General features: G+C 38.4%; 1 protein-coding gene across 2 annotated transcripts in view; it reads left to right on the forward strand.

The window, feature by feature from the left end:
- Window positions 1-6,457: 6,457 nt before the first annotated feature.
- The window catches only part of XPO1 (exportin 1), a gene marked incomplete at its 5' end in the record, with an annotated part of 38,223 nt that continues 22,435 nt past the window's right edge, over window positions 6,458-22,245 (forward strand). For both annotated transcript variants that reach the window (XM_079720835.1, XM_079720836.1), the window contains 3 exons: window positions 6,458-6,583; window positions 11,841-11,942; window positions 15,476-15,548. In XM_079720835.1, coding sequence (XP_079576961.1) covers window positions 6,458-6,583; window positions 11,841-11,942; window positions 15,476-15,548 — 301 coding nt within the window. The remainder of the gene's footprint in view (window positions 6,584-11,840; window positions 11,943-15,475; window positions 15,549-22,245) is intronic.

Below are 22,245 nucleotides of genomic sequence, written 5' to 3' on the forward strand. Positions count from 1 at the left end.
GGTCTCTAACAGCCTGCTAGATAGCAGGCAGGCACTCAATACAGTTTACTTACATTTCCTTTTTCATATCCCACTCCAAGGTTTGAAGTCTGTTTGACTCCAACAAATGAAGGCAATGAGAAAAGGATTAGAAATATGTCAAACCTGTGTTCTGAATTTGATTCTGAAAATACAGTGATCAAACCTAATTATCTGCTCCTGTCACTTCTTTTTGCACTTTTTGGCTAACTCTAGGCAAAAACAATGGGCTAAATATTTACATCTGATTCACTATGGTCTGACAGATAAGACCTCCTAAGGGATATGATTTAAAGATGACATGAAAAGAGCCAAAGAAGGGGTCAGCAAACTGGGACAATTCGGACTTTACAATCCACAAAGTGCTTTATGAGTCGCACTGCTCCTTCACATCTGCTTCACCCTTACATGGATGAGACAGGCATGGGTGATATCAGCCTCATTAATGGGTGAGAAGGAAACTGAGGCTCAAAGAAGTGAAATGACTTGCCCAAGGTCACATTCTGAGCAGAGCCAGTTCTTATGCCCAGTTTGTATTCCTATTATTCTGCCATCTAAAAAAACCAGTGGCCTGTTCCAAGAGCTGAAAATGCGGAGGGAAAAACTTTTTAAAAAACAGGACAGGGCGGGCTTCCCTGGTGGCGCAGTGGTTGAGAGTCCGCCTGCCGAAGCAGGGGACACGGGTTCGTGCCCCGGTCCGGGAAGATCCCACATGCCGCGGAACGGCTGGGCCCGTGAGCTATGGCCGCTGAGCCTGCGCGTCCGAAGCCTGTGTTCCGCAGCAGGAGAGGCCACGGCAGTGAGAGGCCCGCGTACCACACACACACACAAAAAAAACAAACAGGACAGTCCCACTTTTCCGGTAATAGAATGTAAGTATTCCAAATGATCAGTGTATATATCATATGTATTATATATTTTGGTTTGATATTGTTCGGTTAGGCAATGAATAATAATCTTAGGTCTGAAAGTAATCCAATATCATTTTGGTAAATCTATTGGAGGGTGAGGGAGTTATGCTTTGGTGTAAGCCTTTGTCCACTGCGAGTGAGGATTTGCTGAAGAAAAGTGTGTTGATTTAATAAATAATTTATCAACCTCTTGGTGGCACAATGGGCCTACTAAACTTTGGTGGGCTGCTTGGTGTTTCTTCAGCAAAGAACAATCGGTAAAGCTTACTTGGAAGTACACTTGGGGACAAGAGAGGCAACCATATGAAGGGACAAATGCGTGCGACTTTCAAAGAAAATACTATTTGGTGATGATGAAGTATGCGAAGGGCCGCTATGCCGAAAGGAAAAACCGAGGGTAGGGGAAGATCAAGGGCAGTTGGCATGTAAGCTCACCCAGAAAAAAGAGACGACGTTAAACCAATTACAGGGATTACAGCGTCTTAATTTTTAGGAAGGATCGGTTGTTAAAGAAGCCAAATTCCAGCCTAGGGAGAAACCGAGTTACAATTTGAAGGAGACTTGCCCAAGAACTAGCTAAGTATCTTTCCCATGTCTCCGAGAAAACCACGAGGCGCCAAGAGTGCGCGCCCCACACCTCACCCCAACCTCTCAACATCTTGGCCCCAAACCCGGGCCTTTAAAATGGATTAGAGAGGTCCGGGGCCTACAATTAGTTGGCCTCCGTTGTGTTCTTTTCGCTCCTTTTTTCCACCCCACCCTTCCCCGATTAAAAAAACAATTCGCTGTGCCCTCCCTTTTAGTAGCGCAGCCCCCATCAGAGGGGCGGGTCCCGATCCCGGCAGGCTCAGGCCCCGCAGGTTGGCGGGAGCCGGCGGGGGCGGGCCAGCGCGGGTCCGGTAGAAGCCGAGCGAAAGCGGGCTACCGCGCGCCGCGCTCAAACTCGCGCCACCACCAGCTCACGAGCTGCGCCCCACCCTCTCCGTCACCAAAGGCGCCCAGCCAATGAGCGGGCCGGAAAGGCCGGGCCTGCGGGCTAAGCACTGGGAGGGGGAGCGGAGGGAGGGGGCGGGAAGTCGAGGGCGGGCTACGTTTGATTGACAGCTCTCTCGAACCAATCCTCCGCGCAGCTTCTCTTCGCTCTCCTCTCTGCAGGGCTCAGCTCTTCGTCCCACCTCCTCCTCCTCCACCCTCCTCTTAGCTCCTTTGCGACCCGCCCCTCTTCCCCTCCCCCACTCTGCGGGCAAATCGCTGCTGGAAAGAGGCGGGGGACGAAGCGGCGGGCTTGTGTGGAGCCTTGAGGTGGCATTGACGGGCCATCTGGCCAATAGGAGGTAGGCTGATGGCGCGTCTGTGGCTGGAACCGGCCAATGGGCGGGCGGGCTGGGGGCGGAGGCCCAGGTTCCAAACGCTCCGCGGCGCCATGGGCTGAAAACTCAACCGAGATGGAATCTCCCAGTCTGAACCGGTTTCAACCGGTTCCGAGTTTGAGGCACTAGGAGGAGGGGGAGAAGCGGCTGCAGCGGCCGCGGCAGGAGCAGCGGGAGCTACAGCATCAGCAAGAGCAACAGTAGCTACAGCCCCGGCGGCGGTGCCTGTTCCAGTCTTTGCTGCTGCAGTCCGTGCAACCACCCAGAGGGGGAGGGGGGAACCACCAGTCGCTGAGGAGCAGGAGAAGGGGGGAAAGTTTAGGCGAGCCTGGGTGGGGGGGGCCCAGCGCCGGAGCCGCGTGAGAGAGGGAGCCGTATTTTGGTAGGGGGGAGTCGGACTGCAACTGGCAGCAGAGCGTCCCCCGGCCGTGTGGACTCTACAGCCCCTACTCCTGCCGCTCCTGCTGCCGCCTGTAGCTGGAGGGTCTCCCTGGGGCAGAATCTTTGGGACTTGACCCCGTTCCCCTCCCCCTTCCCTCACTCCCTAGCCAGGCGGGAGCATTTATTCCACAGATTAATTCCCCTTCTTTTTTTGGGGGGGCGGGTGTGTGTATCGGGGGGAGGTGTCCCTGAAATAGTAAATATTGTTGAGCTTTTTTTGCCCTTATCCTCTTCGGTTTTTTAATTTCCTTTTTTAAGGTGGGAAAACTGTGAAACCCACCTTGATTTCCTCCCCTCTCCCCCCCCCCCATCCTCCCTCGCCCTAATCCCCCGACAAGGAAGGAAGAAGCAGTTGGTTCAATCTCTGGGTAAGTCGACTGTGTCTTCGGGGTCGAGGGTCGGGCGGCCGGGCGGGAGAAGGCTGGCGTGGGGCGCGGCGGCGGCCGCTGGAGGCGAACCGGGGAGGCGGCGGCGGGCCCACAGCAGAGCCCGCGATTGAATGGAGCCGCTTCTGCCGCTGGGGGATGGAGGCGGGGAGGCTGCCGCGGGAGGGGAGCGCTTGCTGGGTCATTCGCGTGTGCGGGTAGCGGTGGAGGAAGGCAAGGAACGTGGTAGTGAAGTGGGGCCCGGCGCGGGGGTGGAAGGGCTTCCCCAGCCCCTTGGGTTGGGGAGAAGTTGGGGTGATTTCAGGAACATTTCTGTAAATTATTAGGAGTGGAAGTTTCCAGAAATATTTAGTGCAGCAGCATTGAAACGTCCGCCTGCATCACGTGGCCCCTCGGTGGAGAGCTTGGGATCGCGGGAGGGAGGGGCTCTTAAGTCCTTGCTCCTCCTGCAGGGAAACTCAGAATCTCTTGTTTTTTACAGAGTAGAATTAGAAGTAGGAAAGGTTAGTTGATTTTTCAGGGAAGTGCAGATGAGGTTCCGTGCTGTAGTTTGTTTGGGGGGACTTGGGTGTGTAAAGTGATCGACTCATTTACTGCTGGCATTGTACAGTGGATAATACCCTGATTCTCTTTCATTCCCGTGTCTGAGTTTGGGTTGGGTGGGAGGAAGTGGTGTACTGGGGGAAGCATGAGAGATTTGCCCAGCCCGGACCTCCTCTGACCACGCAGAGGCCATGCTGCATAGAGAATGGGGCGGTGAACTTCAGGCGCCTGGTCTAAATGCCTTCTCCGAGTATGGGCGGGGTGAGTGCGTGCTCCTGTATGCTATAGTTAGAAGTGCTGCACATCGGTTCGGGTGGGAAGAGAGGGGAGGGCGGGCCTTAGTAAGGTGTGTTTCTACTGAATGAAGCAGGCAATTGCCCACACAATCTAAAGTAGCAGTCTTTCTCCTTGCAGCGACTTGTTTTTTGACCTACTGTGTAGTTATCATTAAGCAACGGTTATGATTTTCTTGTTTTTGGATGGGAGCTGGCAGTGTGTAGTTGCCTGCCTATTCAGTTTGAAGTGGCAGTGAAGGTATTTTGGTAGTCACTTGTAGAGTCACCACGTGGCTGGATAATACCTTATATTTGCTATACAGTGAGTGGAATTTAGGATTGAGTGTCCCAAGGAGAAGGAAAAGCTTTTGTGGTTTTTTTCACCTCTCCCGCTATGGCTGTTTGCTGTCTGCCTGATTGTGTATCTTAAGCGCGTGGGACACTGCTGTTAGTGGAAAGAATGTTTTGGAAGCTGTTTGATTTGGGAGACTAAATGTGCTTGGCATTGACTAGAAAGCCGCCATTTCTGTACTACGTACGGTTCGAGAATAGGTAGGTCATTTCGAAGATAGCCGCTAGTTTTAAGGGTGGCATACCCTGCTGTATTTAACACAAGCTTCTATTCTAAACCTGATTTTTTTCACAGGAATTTGTCTCATTTTTGTAAGGACAATGTGCTTGAAAACGAAACTTTTTAGTCACTTTAATCTTTCTCGTTTTGGCTGTTAAATTATGATAGGACGAAATAGGATAAAAGTTCGTTCAATTTTTAACCCCCCCAATCGAAAACATTTGATATATAGATCTTGGTTCTTTGTGGACATTGCTTTTCAGCCTCAATTTTAAAGATTGTTCTGATCCTTTGAAATTGTATGGCACTTGAATGGGGTAAATTTACACTTCCATTTGTGAAGTATATTTTCTTTTTCATATTAGTATTTAGATCAAAGATTGTGTATGTCAGGTATTTTGCATTGAAAATACATTTAATAACTGCTGTAGAAAATTTTGAAATCTCGCCAGTTTATACTGTCAACAGTGGATGATAAGAGGAATAAAAATCCTCGAACTCATAATTTCTCAGTTTTTACATTATATCTAACCTAACTGATCCTTCAGACTTTTACTTTGTTGTAACTGATATTATCGTTAAATAAAACATTTGACTTGAAATTGAAATTGCTGCCATTGTTAACGTTTTTTAGCTGTTATAAAATAGACAAGAAATAACGCGTTTTTCCTAACAAGCTGCTTTGTTCAGACATAATGTAATCAAATTAGCCACCCATTTCCTGATCTTGGAAGGTTAAGAGAGGGAGAAGTAGAGATGACCATCTGACCTTGTTGGGTCTAAGTACAGTAAACCAGGGGTACTTAACTCAAGGTTTCATGCATGGCTTTCATGGTGTCCTGAATCGTCTGTAATTGTATACAAAGTTTTGAATTTTTTTAATTTGGCGACAGCTATCCTGTTCCTCTGATTGTGAGGCATCTCAACCCAAAAAAGTTTGAGGAGTGCTGATTTAGCCAGTCAGACTTAAGTGGCACTGGCTTTGAAGAAAAAGCAAAAGGAAAGATTTTTATAAGGCTGGACAACAAGAATGTGCATGTGTGCCAGCATCTTGGAGTAGAATCCTCTTAAAGGGGTACCATTGCATATGAACCAGTAGGTTTTAAGCCAGTACATTACTTGAGGTGAAGAAGCTCATTTTTCTGTTATGGTAGAATTTGGTCTTACTTAGAAAATAGCAAGATTTTACGGCTTTTTGTTTTGCCAGTCAGTACCTGGAAATTAAAAAAAATCTTGTTTGTCATATTACCATAGTTTTTTTTTTCTAGACCATATATTCAAGGAGTTTGTACGCTTGTAATTTAAATATCCAAATTCATTCAGGGATGAAAGAAACAAATATAAATGGTTTAATTGAGTGCAAAAGCTTAAATTCTGTAGAGGTTAAGGATACCAGATTTGTTAGACTTGTTAGCTAATCATTGCTATATATAGGAAAACTTTTATACCACATTTAATTTTTTGCGTCTTCAATATATCTTAAAAATTGAGGTAACATGAAATGAGGGAAAGTGAACTTTTACTGAACTAGAAGACCCTACTTGGAGCGGGGGGCAGGGATCCATTTGAACTTCATCTGTATTTAAAATTTTCGAGATCAAGATTTTAAATCGTATCAGGTTTTAGGGCCATAAATTCTTTAATAATCATTTTTAAAACGGGTTAGGGTAACTTTATATACATGTTAGTAGAAAGAACAGTATGATTTTTCTGGGGTGTGAAAATAAAGTGGACCCTAATGATTAATGCAGTTGTGGAGTACCTAAGTAACTTAAGCGTTTATTTGCTTTTACTATCTCAGTTATTTAGGTAAAATCTCTGAAATACAAAGTAAAATATTTGTAAGAACATGGTTGAAGTAAAATAACTTGAGTAGAAACTTTTTGACAATATCAAAACTTCATAGGCGCCTTAAATTCTTTTTCTTTATTTTCAGTAATCTATGCCAGCAATTATGACAATGTTAGCAGACCATGCAGCTCGCCAGCTGCTTGATTTCAGCCAAAAACTGGATATCAACCTTTTAGACAACGTGGTGAATTGCTTATACCACGGAGAAGGAGCCCAGGTAAAGTAGCTGATCAAAACATTATTGCAGAGTAATAAAGTTGAGTTTAGAATAAAATTTTAAATTACCACCTTTTAAAAAATATCCCATAGTTTGTATTAAATTGGAATTATATATTAATTCTGATAGGTGGTCTGGAGAAAGAAATTGCATTTCATTTTGAAATGGTTTAGAGTGGGATGTTTTGGAATATTACTATTATACTTGTTCTGTTCTTCAGCAACCTGTACCCCATTTAATAAAAGATACAGCCCAATGTATTAAATGTTGTGTAGATATTAAAGGTTGTATGTCCCTTATATATTTAATGTATTTGGAGTTAATATGAGTCTCCTGTTTTTGAAACATTTAAATTGCAGAAGTACTTCACAGATAAAACTTGTTTTAAATATCCCACAATACCATATCTTCACATTGTTTGAATTTTAGCACTTGTAAAAGTGATACTGTATTTAAAATAGGAAATTATCGTACACTTAATCTATGTTTTGATCAGTTTAAGGTTTGGGGTTTTTTTTAAAAAAAAAAACAGGAATGTTTGTAAATTTAAAATTTTTTTTATGGTACAAGAAACTGGACAATCTTGAATCTGCACCCTGCGGACCTAATAAAGATTTAAACGAGTAAAAGTTTCTGTTCCAGGATTTAAAAAATCTTATAAGGTGACTTGACAGATATCTTACTAGTAAAATTTTGTTGCCAAAAAATGCATTTCTGGAAGATAATGTATCGTCAAACTATTAATTTATATTTGCATAGTTAAACCCTGGCTGCTTTCATACTCTTTAGAAACCTCTGAAAGGTGGATATAGTAATATCTTTCATAGATAGTCCAAAAAACATGATGTATAAATATTAGCAAGTGCATAAGTATTTCTATTCCCTTCTGAAATCTAACATTGGTTTCACTATAATAAAGAAAAATTTAAAGGGAAAAAGGGCCATGAAAGTTGTATGAGTGGAAAAAATTACAGTGATTTTGTAAGCTTGTTAGTGCAGTTTTATACTCCTAGGCACTTCGATCAGTGTTCTTGTCTCCAAAAGCATTCCTGAAAAAGTATCCGTATTTACTACACATACCATACATTCAACATGGAGCTTTAAGCTCCATTTCATCCCAGCATGGATGGATGTATGGAAAGCAGCTGCTTTTGGAAGAAAGTATGACAGTAAGGTTGAAATGCATGAAGTAAGGTTGGGCTCAACTTTGACTATATTAGAAGCATAAGTCTATAAGCCATTAGGAAGATTGGCATTTAATTTTATCACATCATTAAGCTGCCACTGCTCTTTAGTCTTCGTTCTTTTTTAACCTGGTTCACAGCATCTAAAAGTATGATGACTAAATAGACCAGTGTTCTAGGCTTATAACAGAAGTAATTATGAAGACTATGTTGTAATACTGCTTTAGTAATGTTTCACAGTGTCGAGATTTAATGATTTTAAATTTGACTTTTGAATAAAGACTAGATTTAGAAAAGTGTTTACAGATATTTTCCATTTATGAAGACAAAATTAACTTTCCCAAAAGTAAGAATTTTATGTCTGGTTAGATTTCTCATGGGACAAGTCAGTTGCATAAAGAATAATCAGTAAGTTGGTATTTGTTATAGATAAGGGAACAGGCTTAGAGCTTAAAGGCAGTTAAGAACCCCTTTCTGAAAGTGATCTCTTTAAACTTCCTTGTTCAATTTTTTATATACCACTTCTTGGGGGTTTTATTTTGAATAAAAAGTTGAAGGTTGCAGTGGAAAACATGTTTTTTTTGGTTTTTTTTTTTTGCGGTACGCGGACCTCTCACTGTTGTGGCCTCTCCCGTTACGGAGCGCAGGCTCAGCGGCCATGGCTCACGGGCCCAGCCGCTCCGCGGCATGTGGGATCTTCCCGAACCGGGGCACGAATCTGTGTCCCCTGCATCAGCAGGCGGACTCTCAACCACCAGGGAAGCCCGGAAAACATGTTTTTAGTGTTAGATGTCTTAAATTTATTCCAGTAAGTTTTCTAGTCATTCCTCTAGAGTCTCATCTACAAAGTGTTACCTACCTTGCAAGAGACTGGAGGATTAGTGATGAGGTTTTGTAAAGCACCTGTTAGCGGTGACTGCTATTTAGGAGCCATTCTGTTTAAAGGGGACTTTGAAAGTATAATGAAGAAGATTTCACATATGTGATATAAACTCATTGTTTTAAAATATGGTTTGGTAGAGAGTTTTTGTTTGGTTTTGGTCTGTCATAAAATATGTACTTAAAATAGCAAGTAGAAATTATGCTAATTAAGCTTTCAAACTCACCTGTATGTAGCCTAACTTTTTTGAAAAGGATTAGGTAACTTTGGAGAGGAAGGAATTATTAGAAGGGTGGCCTTTAATCTGTAGATAGAACTTTTGCCTAGATGGGTAGTATAGTAGAATAATTAGCACTGTAATATTAGGGCTACCTTCTGTTATAAACATTTTCCTATTTTTAGCCAAGTAGGACGCCAGGGAAACAAAAATGTTGGAGTTGGGTGTTTTCTCCAGTACTGTGTTAAGTGTCTTGAACTCTTTTTATCTATTGCTTAGCAACTAAAATACTTTCACCATTCAGTTAGTAACACAGGGAGATGCCAGATTTTCTCTCTCTTCGGTTTCCCTTTGTGCCTTTTTTAACCCCTCCTGGGGTTTTAAGTTAATAAAGGAATATATTTTTTTTAAAGAAAGGATATATTATGTAAGGACAGTGGGATTAAGACAAATTTTTAAAAGGACGTAAATGCTAGCAATAACTTTAGAGAGTAAAATTACAACAAAAAGGATGACTGAAAAGGAAGGAACGTGATTTATGGGGAGATTGAAATGAATGGCAATAGTGTGGGAACTATTCATTTATGTGTAGAATGCTCATCACTTAAAAAAATCTGATAAAGTTGTATCTTGACCAAATAACTTTTACTAGGCATGGATCTTTGATGTACCTTATCCTCTTACTATTTGTTACTATTTTATATGCAAGTCTCTATCTAGTTAGATATTCTCAGGAAGAGAATCAAAACACTGCTAAAATGGGCTTTGGCTGTAAATAATTCACATCACCATTCTTTCTACCTTTTGTTGGTTGGTTATTATATGATACAATTACAACCCTTTAAAGAAATCAAATAAATAATGTATAGTTGTATTTCAAGACTTCACACACTTGATCTAATCCCAGACCCTTAGGGTGGAACCCAGGCACCTTATTTTTCTTTCAAGTTCCAAAGTGTTTCTGGTCTTATTGTCAGGATACAGAACCATTACCTAATTTAGTGGGTGTGTATTTGTCAACGTTTTAAACAATAAGCAGTGTATAAAAGCCACAAGAGGGGCTTCCCTGGTGGCGCAGTGGTTGAGAGTCCACCTGCGGATGCAGGGGACACGGGTTCGTGCCCCGGTCCGGGAGGATCCCACATGCCGCGGAGCAGCTAGGCCCGTGAGCCATGGCCGCTGAGCCTGCGCGTCCGGAGCCTGTGCTCCGCAACGGGAGAGGCCACAACAGTGAGAGGCCCGCGTACCGCAAAAAAAAAAAAAAAGCCACAAGAGAAAAATGATTTTTTTTGTAAATTGGAATAAAACGCAACTTAAAGATTATGAGGTATCTGTGTCAGAGATGGTTTAAATAAGAATGTTTTTCTCCCCCCCTTTTGATGCTTCCTTGTTTATAACCCATAGAATCAAACCCTTGATCAAGTAAATGATCTAACAGAAGGATAATTGCCAAATTTTAAAACCATAAAACTTTACTCTTTGGTTACAACATGTGATAGAAATAGGTAAAAGTTAATTAGGGAGGATCCAGTTGAGCTACAAAACAGCCTTTAAAGGTGAAAAAGATTAAGCGGTTGCTTCCTGAAAAAAATTAATAGACTTATCAGCCTTTGGTAAAATGTAGTGTTCATATCGTATGAAAAACTAAAAGTTAAAATGAAGAAACTAGATAATGTCAGCATGGCTAGATCTTTAAAACTGTCAATTGTCAATCATATCTCAGTGAAGCCGAGGGAAAGAAACTATGTCAAATGGAAAGAGCAAACTGCAGAAGGATTTCTACAATATACTATTTATATAGAATTTAGTAACCACACAACTATATTTATGAAATTCATACACATGCTGTGAAAATACAGACAGGAAAAGACACCAAAGTCATGAAAGTGATTATCTCTAAAGAAGGAACAAAGGAAGGAAATGGCGCTGAAGAAAGGTACAAAGTTCCATAAGTTTTAGATCTTATGTTTAAAAGAAAAACAGACAAGTGCAGCAAAATCTTAACATTTGTTAATTCTAGATGATGGTTTCATAGGTTTAAATATTCTGGGTTTGCATTTTAGAAATACAAAAGCAAAAACAGAAAATTTTCAAAATAAGCTAGGATTTAATATGTGAAATTAAAGGATTTTCAGAGACAGGTGTGTTTACAATAAATTGAAAATACTGCTTTAAAAGGGTCTTAATGTTTTATGTGTATCAACAGGTATTATAGAGTTGTAGACTTACTTAGACCTAGTTTTTATCTGTCTCCCCTGAAATATAATTTTATAGATAAAGTTTGTTAAAGATATCTTGGTGACTCTTACAAACCAGAGTATACCATTACATAACTTATCTAAGTAGATGTGAATTTTTATGTGTTGCTTTTGGTTGATTGTGTGCTGAGAACCCCTTTATTTCGGAGTAGATAATTGATTGAATTTAAGTTCAGTTTTGAGAATACCAGATAAAGCAGATTAGGGGAAAAAAAACTTTTCTGTTTCAAAAGAATGTACCCATTCTTTTTTTTAAATAATTTTTTTAATTCGTTAATTTATTTTTGGCTGCCTTGGGTCTTCGTTGCTGCGCGCGGGCTTTCTCTAGTTGCAGTGCATGTGCTTCTCATTGCAGTGGCTTCTCTTGTTGTGGAGCACGGGCTCTAGGCACATGGGCTTCAGTAGTTGTGGTGCGCAGGCTCAGTAGTTGTGGCGCACGGGCTTAGCTGGTCTGCGGCATGTGGGATCTTCCCGGACCAGGGTTCGAACCTGTGTCCCCTGCATTGGCAGGCGGATTCTTAACCACTGTGCCACCAGGGAAGCCCTGTACCCATTCTTAATTGAAGTTTATAATGGACACATTTTTATTTCTATAAGGATTAGTTTCTTAAGTATTTCTGAAAGTTGATAGAATCAGTGTCTTATTAGGATTTGTGCCTTGCTCAATACCATTAGAAAGAACAAGTTAGCTTAAAATTCTTTTTGTATACTATTTTAGCAAAGAATGGCTCAAGAAGTACTGACACATTTAAAGGAGCATCCTGATGCATGGACAAGAGTCGACACAATTTTGGAGTTTTCACAGAATATGAACACGAAAGTAAGCAAGTGGTGGTTTTTTAAATCCATTATTTCTTCTTTTCTTCCAGTCATAAACTTTGAGGAAGGTATCTCATTTTTAGTATTAGCATTTGTTATCTCAAATCATTTAATAATGTTAACTTATTTCAAAATTTAGTCTTAAACATAGAATTAATTCTTGCAAATAGTCCTAAGAATTATAAGTGAAGTTTTGAAATTGGGACTAGTATGCAAGGTGGCTTTTTTTGTTGTTGTTTGGGGGTTTTTTTTTGGTTTTTTTTTTTTTTTTTTTTTTTTCTTTTTAGAATATGTGTACAGATCTCAGCATAAATTCTGAATGTTATTCAGAGATGAAACATAACATCAGAGGAATTATTTTGGGCAAGTAATCAATATAACACAGGCTAGGCACCTCCAAAACCAAGTTGTGTGGGCAGCGTAAAACCCTACTCCATGGTACCAATGCTTTTAATGGGACAGCACTCAGTTTTTATTTGCAATTGAAAATGTTATCATTTGGGTCCTTTTTTCTTAAGTTTGAACAGAAGGGTTGATCAAAATGTGTTTTGACTGTTTAGGCTTGATGATTCACACTTCTCTTTAAACTGCCTTAAAGTAGTAAAATACCATGCATGGCATTCTGTTTAAATACACACAAGGTTTCCACTTGGTATACATTGTGTTAAAACAGAAAGTAGCCATGTTCACCTCTGTTTCTGAAATCAGACTGTGGTAATTAACAGTTTTAAAATATTAACTAGTTTTGACATCTTATAAACTTTAGGGCAAAAATACAGTCCAGAACTTCCTCAAAGTGCTAACCTTAAGTAACATAACAGTGTTTGCCTGTTTGCTTGCCTGGTAAATTTTGCTTTTTATACTGACAGACATTACTAATGTTTAAGTTGATTTATCAACAGTATTTTTAAAAACTCAAATTTGTCTTGTGAAAAATGAGATGATTAGAGGAACAGAAAGAAAGCAACAGGTAAAGAATTCTTCCATTTACATAAATTACAAATGATTTGGTGCTAAATTTATGCACTATGACATTTGGCTTTTATGCAATCATTTTTTTTTCTTTAAAGATGTTAACACTACCTGATATTAATCATAATGTTCCATTATGTTGATTGCTTGTAATAGGAAGAAAAGGGGTGTCTTCCTGTGCAACTGACACAGCTAGGCTTTGACGGCAGGCCTCCACAAGGTCTACCCTTTTGATTCCCTTTAACTGAATTCTGTTCATCAATTGTTTTTGTTTCATGGGCGGTGGGAGGGGAAAGGGGAATTCAATGCATAAAATAAGTATTTCTAAGGGCTCAGTAGAAATTTCTACCATAGGGATCATTTCATGCATTTATTTTTTTCATTTAGTCTTTGCTGTTCTCTGTCCCTCATCTTCATAACTCAGCAGTGGATTTCTCAAGTCCTGAGGTGTAAAGCAGAAACTTAATACTTCAGAATGATATTTGGATTATTTATGTATATCTCCAAAGTATTTATCATTGGCCCTCAGATTTGGCTATCACTTCAGATTTTTTAATCAAAATACTCCCTTTTCAAAGAAATGTGAATTCTCATCATGTGTAGAGTCTTAATGTCTAGGAGAGATTGGGTTTTAGGGTACCATGTTGGTGATCTGTGTATTCCTTTGAACTAATTAGTGAAAAGCTTTTATTGGGCTTCCTGCCTCAGACCTGTTTGCAGAAAGATGAAAAGATGAATTGTATCTTCAGCAAGCTTGTGCTACTTTTTTACAGTTGGAGAAAGGACTAGAGGTTAGTAAATAGGTAATTCAGGTAACAGTATCAGATATAAAGGCAGAAGTAAATAAATGCAACAATGAAGGGGGGGATATCCTGCAATTAAAAAGGGTACGCTGAAAATACATTGGCTAAATATGGTTAAGTTATCATTAAGATTAGTACTTCTTAACTGGTGTATTTATGGTGGGTTTTGTGTCTTAGTTTCTTAAAGATCTTTGTAATTGGTTGAGAATTAGCAAGAGGGTATATATTCCATGTAGTAAGAAGTGCATTTGTTTTGACTTAGTAAAACTTTTGACACTCTGATTTCATGCCTTTAAAATTAATTTAAAGCAAGTTTAGGGTAGTATGTTTTTAAAAGTTAATTTAGAATTTTAGTCAATGAGAAACTTACCTTTTTTGTTTATTTACATTTGTCTGAAACTTAGATCTATAAAGAGAGGTAAATGAACAGGAAAGAAAGCTTCACCATTTACTGCTGATTATGAAACTTTTTAATGGCATCAAATTTATAATTTGTAATTTCAGAATTTTGCTTTGGCCTTGTTTTTATTTTTGAAGTCTTTTTAAGGAATGTTCTGCAAATGTAGGATTTGGGTTGAAATGGCAAATTTTTCCTAAAAAGTACGAAATGTTAAAAATGAAAGAAAACAGCAAAAACACTGTTTGAGCACAATGTAGTTTGGGACAGTCTATATTGTGCTTTGGATAAAGTGTGCATTCACATGATCCCTTTGGTTGAAATACTAATGCTCCTATTTTATTGTGTGATGACTAACCATTTTAAAGATGAACTCTTATTCTCAGCCAAAACTTGCAATCTGAGGTTATATGTCTATATATGAATGAGTTTACCTTTCAGGTATTATAGCTGATTCTTCCCTAATTCAGCCAGTTGAAGCATACCACAACAGTTTTGACCCTTTTCTTCCTCCTGTCTATCCACACTAATTGGTCATGGTAATGATTTTGGGTAGTAACTCCTGTAGCCTTGTAAATTGTTATAAATATTCTTGACTATTTAGAGTGAGTAATCAACAGGAGGGACAAAATGGCTTGAAAGTGGTATTTGTATTTATTAACTTTCTTACATTTTTAGTTATCATTTTTATAGTTGGAAGGAATACCTGAAAGGTAGATACAGATTGCAACATTCATTTGTGTATTATTTTGACTGTGCACAAAAGTTTATCTTTAAATTAGTAGAAATAGCAACTCTAAGGGTGGGATTAAAATTTAAAATTAAACCCGTGGGCTGTCTTGCTGCTCCTTAAGTAACACACCAGTGATGTTTGTAAACACTTTCTGTAGAAAGTATCTGTGACAATACTTTAATACTTGGCCAAGAGCTTACAACTCCTAGAAGATGGTAGGAAGCTTGAGAGCATCCAAGCTGCTAAATTCTTAGGAGCCTGGTCGTGTTAAAGTACGTGAGCCTATAAGCAGTCATTTATGCTGTGAATTCGTATCTGGCTGCTACTTTTCCTTCTACAGACTAAGCCCATTTGGCTGCTAAGGGCTTTTTATTTGGTTCTTCCTCCTGGTGTGAGCATGTATAAACAGCAGGACGTTAAATAGAGTAGTAAACAATAAAGTGAGGAAAATGCATGAAAACTCAGTATATGGGCGAATAGATCCTTGTTTAATATATGTAATTAAACTTGGTAGCATAATGTTTTTGAAACTTTAGATGTAAATGTGTGAATGTCTGTCCATTTGTGAATCCTGGAAATTGCCAGTCTTACAGCAATATATTCACATGCTTCTATTCTCCAATTTTCAGTATTATGGACTACAAATTTTGGAAAATGTGATAAAAACAAGGTGGAAGATTCTTCCAAGGAACCAATGTGAAGGTAGGGAAGTGTTTTAAAGAATTGTAGATTCAGAATTTTATTATTCCTGGCATTTTTATTATCGTTGAGTATTGGACAGGAGGAATGTGTTGAATCTTTAGTAGTTTATTATGCTCTAATGGATTACTGCTTTCATCATGTTGCAAGGCAGGTTCTGTTTATATTTGGGGGCAGGGGAAGAATAAGGTTATCTTTGGGGGAAAGCAGAAACCACACTGGTCAAACTTCCTACAGTAAATATTGTGGTGAAAAATTGGTATCAACTTACAGTTAATCTAGACCATGTTTGAAATGAATGAAATTTGAATATGCGCTCTTATGTATTGTTTTAAATTCATCACACAGTAGCAAGTAATGAGTACTGTAATACAAGGAATAACATAAATATAACAGCAAAGGAAAAAACAAGTTTTAAAAATCAAGACTTTAGCTTTTGAAATTCTGGGCATACCTTATAAGAGGTTGGCTTCTAAAATAAGGAAAGATCAAAAAATGAAGATGTGATGCCTGGTATTAATATTTTTACTTTTTCCTTTGTCACTACCTCAGTAAAAGTAGTCATGGTTTAAGAAACATGGGCAAAGTTAGTCTCTTGGAATTCTTTAATGCAGTTCCTTCCAGTTTTCACATACTGCCTTATTATCTACTTTGTTACTTGTTTAATCTCTGAAAAATAAAGAGAGAAGTCTGGATTTTAAAATGGGGTTATACTACTTTTGGTGTCGTTTTTTCCTATTATGTCCCCTTTCTTTGACAGTTGCTCTTTAAGATTTGTCTTTACCTGCTTTCTCATGTCATCTTTATGGTGGAATAGCGACCTGGATTTACTCAGTCTGACTTAAATCTTGACATCTTTCTAGCAACGTTTAGAGGTCACTGGGACAGTTTTTAACGGCAGTATCCCTTATACACCATAAACTGTGAATTAAGAATGATAGTATGGGAGGAAATAGTGCCCCCCCCAAGAGGTTCCTGTTTCTTTAAATGTTTTTATTTTGGTTTGAAACCATTTTAGATCACATTCTGTGACTTTCTCAGAAATTAATTAAGTACAGTTTGACTCTGGCCCAAATAGATCCTTTGTACTTCATCACTACTTTTAGGGACCTTAGGGGCAGTCCTGGTTCCTTTACTATTGTTTTATACTTGTGGTTTGAACCTCAAATTTAACTTTGGGTATGGCTTACCATACCAACAAAAAAGTGTAATATTTTACTTCAGTGCCATTTTACTATAAGTCCCTCTTTAATTTCTAAACACATAGACCTCTGCTTATTACATAAGGATTGTGCTAGATGATCCTCCCAAATTATTTTCCAGGTTTAAAATTATACTAGCTTATCAGTCATGGTTGTATTTGTTACTGAAAAAATTAGAGGCTAAAGTTCTCCCTGAGGACTTGACAGTTTTTGCTTTCTGCATGAATGGGAGTGGCATGTTTTGGTTTTTATCATAAAGTCAAAAGCTTCCATATATTTCTATGTAAGTATCAAATATATACATATTCCAGGGCATATGTATATTTAATATATGCCCTGGAATATGTATATATTTAATTTTAATTTTGAAAGTCTTACCATCTTGTTTGGCAAAAACTGGTGGAGGCAGGGTGGTGATTATACCCCCTGAGTCAAGAGAATTCTATTTTATTCATGTGTTCCTATTCTGTATTAGTGAGATACTTCATTTCTCTGCAAGCAGTACTTATAAAAAAAAACATCAATTAGAATCACCTTTCCCCTTGCATTTCCCCTTAACACTAGTGATAAGATTGAGTGGGATGTAAACTTTTAAAAAACTACCTGAAGTTCCTATCACCACATGTATGGTTTTCACTGTCAGTGAAGTCATTACATGGAAGGGAAAGTGTGATGTAATTTTTAGGGTCTTTCAGAGGCTCAATATTAGAAGAGCGTGTAAAATGGCTCCCAGAGAATGTTAGTGAACTCTGTCTAACTTTAGATATACAGCAGCAACTTGTGTTTTTAAGGTAATTGATCTCATTCATAAAACATTGGGAAATAAATTTATTCACTACTATATTTATAATTCTTTCCAACTTTGTCAATCCTAGGAGGCTTCTACAATCCTAAAATTTTGTATCTCGCGAAGTATACTAACATTTCGGAATGTTAATTTTCCTTCATCTTTAAGTAACTTCGATATTGGAAATAAATTAGTATACCCCCCAAAATATTGTACATTCCTTTTGTTTATAATTGTCATATCTTTTAAGCTGTTGTCTCCACTTTAGCTAGTCTTTGTCCATTTTAGTACCATTAGGCATTAAGACTATACAAATATATTCCCTACGTCAGAGTATTACAGGTAGGAAGATAAAACGTTAAAAATGATATCATTTTTTAAAAAAAATATCATTAAATTAGGCATATACGTAATAAGTGCTAACACATGCTTAAAAGAGGGCAAAAATCAGGTTGGCTCCTTTGGACAAGCTCATTCATGAAAATGGCAGTGCTTGATGTATTTTAAAGGAAGGATAGGTTTGGTTATCAAAGCTATCAAACAGAAAGCCAAGATAAGTTGTTTTTTTGCGGGGTGGGGGTTCGCGGGCCTCTCACTGTTGTGGACTCTCCCGTTGCGGAGCACAGGCTCCAGACGCGCAGGCTCAGCGGCCATGGCTCACGGGCCTGGCCGCTCCGCAGCATGTGGGATCCTCCCGGATCGGGGCACAAACCTGTGTCCCCTGCATCGGCAGGTGGACTCTCAACCACTGCGCCACCAGGGAAGCCCCCAAGATAGGTTTTGTACATTTTTTCCAATCCAGCATATATTTTATCAGCTTTCAGGTTCTTGTCCATAAGCGTACGTTAATTTTCACATGTTCGTTTAGTGGAATGGCGTTTTCAATTTAGGGCATTATCTAAAGCAGTTTGCCAGGAAAATACCTGACAGTTCTGGACTGAGTTAGATGTCTCTTGCTCTGTGTTCCCTTAGTGTGTCCTGTACCAGCGGATCACAAATGAGTAAAATTTTAATGAGCAAAAGACAGATAATAGCCAAGTAAGGACATGTTAAAAAACATTTAATTAAAAGGTATTTTAATAAAAACAGAGCAAGGGAGATATAACCTTCATAATCATTTTAATGAATTTAGATTTATGTAATACAAAGTTAACAACATTGCTCTGATTTTTATCATTTTGCTTTAGCTCAGAAAAATATTTCCTTTGGTCACCCCCATCCCCACCCACAATTACCTTTATCCCACTTAGCTATCACTGTTTTTCTCACTCTTTATCTTATCCTCCCAAATATAAGCTTAATGGTATCAGGGGTCAGAGAATGTCTGTATTGCATTCTTACTGCTTGGTGTATAGGTGTTCAGTATATAAACAATTAATGAATTACTTATTATTGAAGTACTTCAGTGACTAGCACCACTCCCTATTTGGGATTCATCTATTTAAGAGCCTAATGACTTTCCCAATATTTTTGCTCTTACATTTTTAAGTAAGTCAAGACAATTTTTCATTTTAAGATACTGAATGTAGTTCTCTGTGCTATACAGTAGGTCTTTGTTGTTTATTTTGTATATAGTAGTGTGTATATTTTAATCCCAAACTCCTAGTTTATCCCTCCCTCAATCCCCTTTCCCCTTTGGTAACCGTAAGGTTTTTTTCTATGTCTGTGACTGTATTTCTGTTTTGTAAATAAGTTCATTTGTATCATTTTTAAAGATTACACGTATAAGCGATATCATATGATACTCGTCTTTGTCTGCTTTACTTCATTTAGTATGATAATCCCTAGGTCCATTCATGTTGCTGCAAATGGCACTGTTTCGTTCTTTTTTATGCCTGAGTAATATTCGTGTGTGTGTGTGTGTGTGTGTGTGTGTGTGTGTGTGTGTGTGTGTGTGTGTGTGTGTGTGTGTGTGTGTGTGTGTGTGTGTGTGTGTGTGAGACATCTTTATCCAGTCTTCTGTCAGTGGACATTTAGGTTGCTTCCATAGTTTTTAAGGAACCTCCATACTGTTCTCCATAGTGGCTTTACATATTTACATTCCTACCAACAGTGCAGGAGGGTTGCTTTTTCTCTACACCCTCTCCAGAATTTATTATTTGTAGACTTTTTGATGGTGGCTATTCTAGCTGGTGTGAGGTGATACCTCATTGTAGTTTTGATTTTCTTTTCTGTAATAATTAGCGATGTTGAGCGTCTTTTCATGTGCCTTTTGGCCATCTGTATGTCTTTTGGAGAAAATGTCATTTTAGATCTTCTGCCCATTTTTTGATTGCGTTGTTTGGGGGGGGTTTTTGTTTGTTTTTGGGGTTTTTTTTTGAGCTGTGTGAGCTGTTTGTATATTTTGGAGGTTGATCCCTTGTCAGTTGCATCATTCGCAAGTATTTTCTCCCATCCTGTAGATCATCTTTTTGTTTTGTTTGTGGTTTCCTTTGCTGTGCAAAAGCTTTGAAGTTTAATTAGGTCCCATTTGTTTGTTCTTATTTAAGACAATATTTTTGACTCAAGAAAAAGAAGAAATTTTAATACGTAAAGTGGAATAATTTCCAAATAGGGAGTGGTTACTAGTCATTGAAGCAAAGGTACACTAGGACTGTCAATGGTGTTGGTTCTTCTTTCTTGTCTGCAATACACATCAGCTTTCATTATAACCCTGCTTCCTCTTTTAAAATAATTTTGGTGCTTGGTTTAGAAGATTCAAACCATAAAGAAGTGGGGGGAGGCCTCCTTTGTCTCTCCCTGAAAAAAATCTTTATTAAGGAATCTCTATTATTTTAATTTAAATCAAAGGATTATATTTTAATCTGTTAAGGCATATGTCTTACAGATCATTATATTTCATGAGATATATACAAACTTGCTGACATTGAAAAGGGGAGAGGTGAATTTATGAAGAAAAGGTTCAAAGTGATAAAGCCATACTATCTTGATTGTCTTGCATGGTTATTGGGATATGATATAAGAGGTAATGTGTGTAAAGCCCTCTGCATATCTAGGTGCTGACTATGGATAAACACAACATGTATGTTGCCAGCCTTTTTCCATGAAAATACTCCCACTTCTCTCCATTTCACCAAGTAATCATATACTAGTCTCAGGTTACCTTGCAATTTCTGCAATAGCATCCTAACTGGGCTCCTTAACACCCATTTATGTGTGTCCCTTGTAATATATTCACAACAAAGGATTTAGCATGATACTTTAAAGAACAGAACTAAATCAGGTCACTCACATGCTTAAAGTCTCTAATTGTACTGAATATCACATGTTTAACTTGTTGCCTTTAAGCAATACTGGCTTTTAAAAATTGTTTGCTTTTTTAAGTTTTATTAAGGTATATTTAGCATATACAATAGACTGTGTGTGTTAAAGTGTACAATTTGATACGTTTTGACTCATGCATATACCTGTGAAAACACCGCTGTAATCAAGACCACCTTCTTTGTGATTGCCCTCTCCTTTACCTCCCCAGCCCCCAATCTGCTTTCTGTCACTCACTTGATTAGCTAGGAGTAGAATGGATAGATCATATGGTAGGTGTATGTTTTTAGTTGCCCAACTGTTTTCCAAAATGGTTGTATCACTTTACATTCTCAGTAGCAGTATGCTTCCCATCCTCACCAAAGCTTAGTATGGTCAGTGTTTTTAATTCTAGCCACTATGGTACATATATAAATGTTTCTCACTGTGACTTCTGCTGTTGAGCATCCTTAACATCTCTGTATGTATGTTTACTTATTTTAAGTTGATAGTGTTACTTCCTGTTGAACAGAGATAGTTGTTTCCTTTGTTGGTCATTTTGAAAAGAAAATTTAAGTGTTTGGGCTCTTTAAGCCCTTGGCTCTTAAGCAAATCCATGAGAAATTCCTTTTTTCCCCTCATAGAATGTAATGTTTAAAATATCAGTCTAATGGCAGATGTGACAGGCACTCCTATTCGTGTATTTTTGCCAGTTTTATAACATGATGGGATAATAAAGCAAAGATAATATTGATTAAATTTACATTTTATCTAATAAAACAAGGCACTATTTTTCAAGATGTTCTTTTGCATTTCAGCATCATACATAATTGACAGAAAGTATTTTCCCACCACTTCAGGTTAAGGTAACCATTTGATCCCCCCAAAGTTTCCTAGTTCTGTGGAACTTCCATAAGAGGTCTTTACTTGAGACCTAACAATTCCTAATCCTTACCTTATTACATCCATGCAGGAGACAGGAACCACCTATAGATTTTATTAAAGGGGTGTGGATTTTATTATGATTGTTCTTTTGTTATAGGAAAAATTGTTGAATTTTTAATAAAATAAAAACTTGTTTTGTTGTGATTAAATATACATAATGTTTACCATTTTAAGTGTATAGTTTATTGTCAGTAAGTAAATACATAGTATTGTGCAACCATCATTACTATTCATCTCCAGAATTTTTTCATCATCCCAGTTGAAACTACCGATTAAACATTAACTCTCAATTACACTCTCTCCCCAGGCCCTGTTAACTATTATTATGCCTTTTGTCTCTATGAATTTGCCTGTATTAGGTAACTTATATGGGTACAATCATACAGTATTTTGTGTCTGGTTTATTTCAGTAGCATATGTTCCCAGGGTTTATCCATGTTGCAGTATGTAACAATTTCATTCCTTTTTAAGGCTGATGAATATTCCATTATACGTATATACCACTTTATTTATGCATCCGTGGGTT

This window comes from Hyperoodon ampullatus (genome assembly GCF_949752795.1).
Source record: "Hyperoodon ampullatus genome assembly, chromosome: 15".
Classification (NCBI taxonomy): domain Eukaryota; kingdom Metazoa; phylum Chordata; class Mammalia; order Artiodactyla; family Ziphiidae; genus Hyperoodon; species Hyperoodon ampullatus.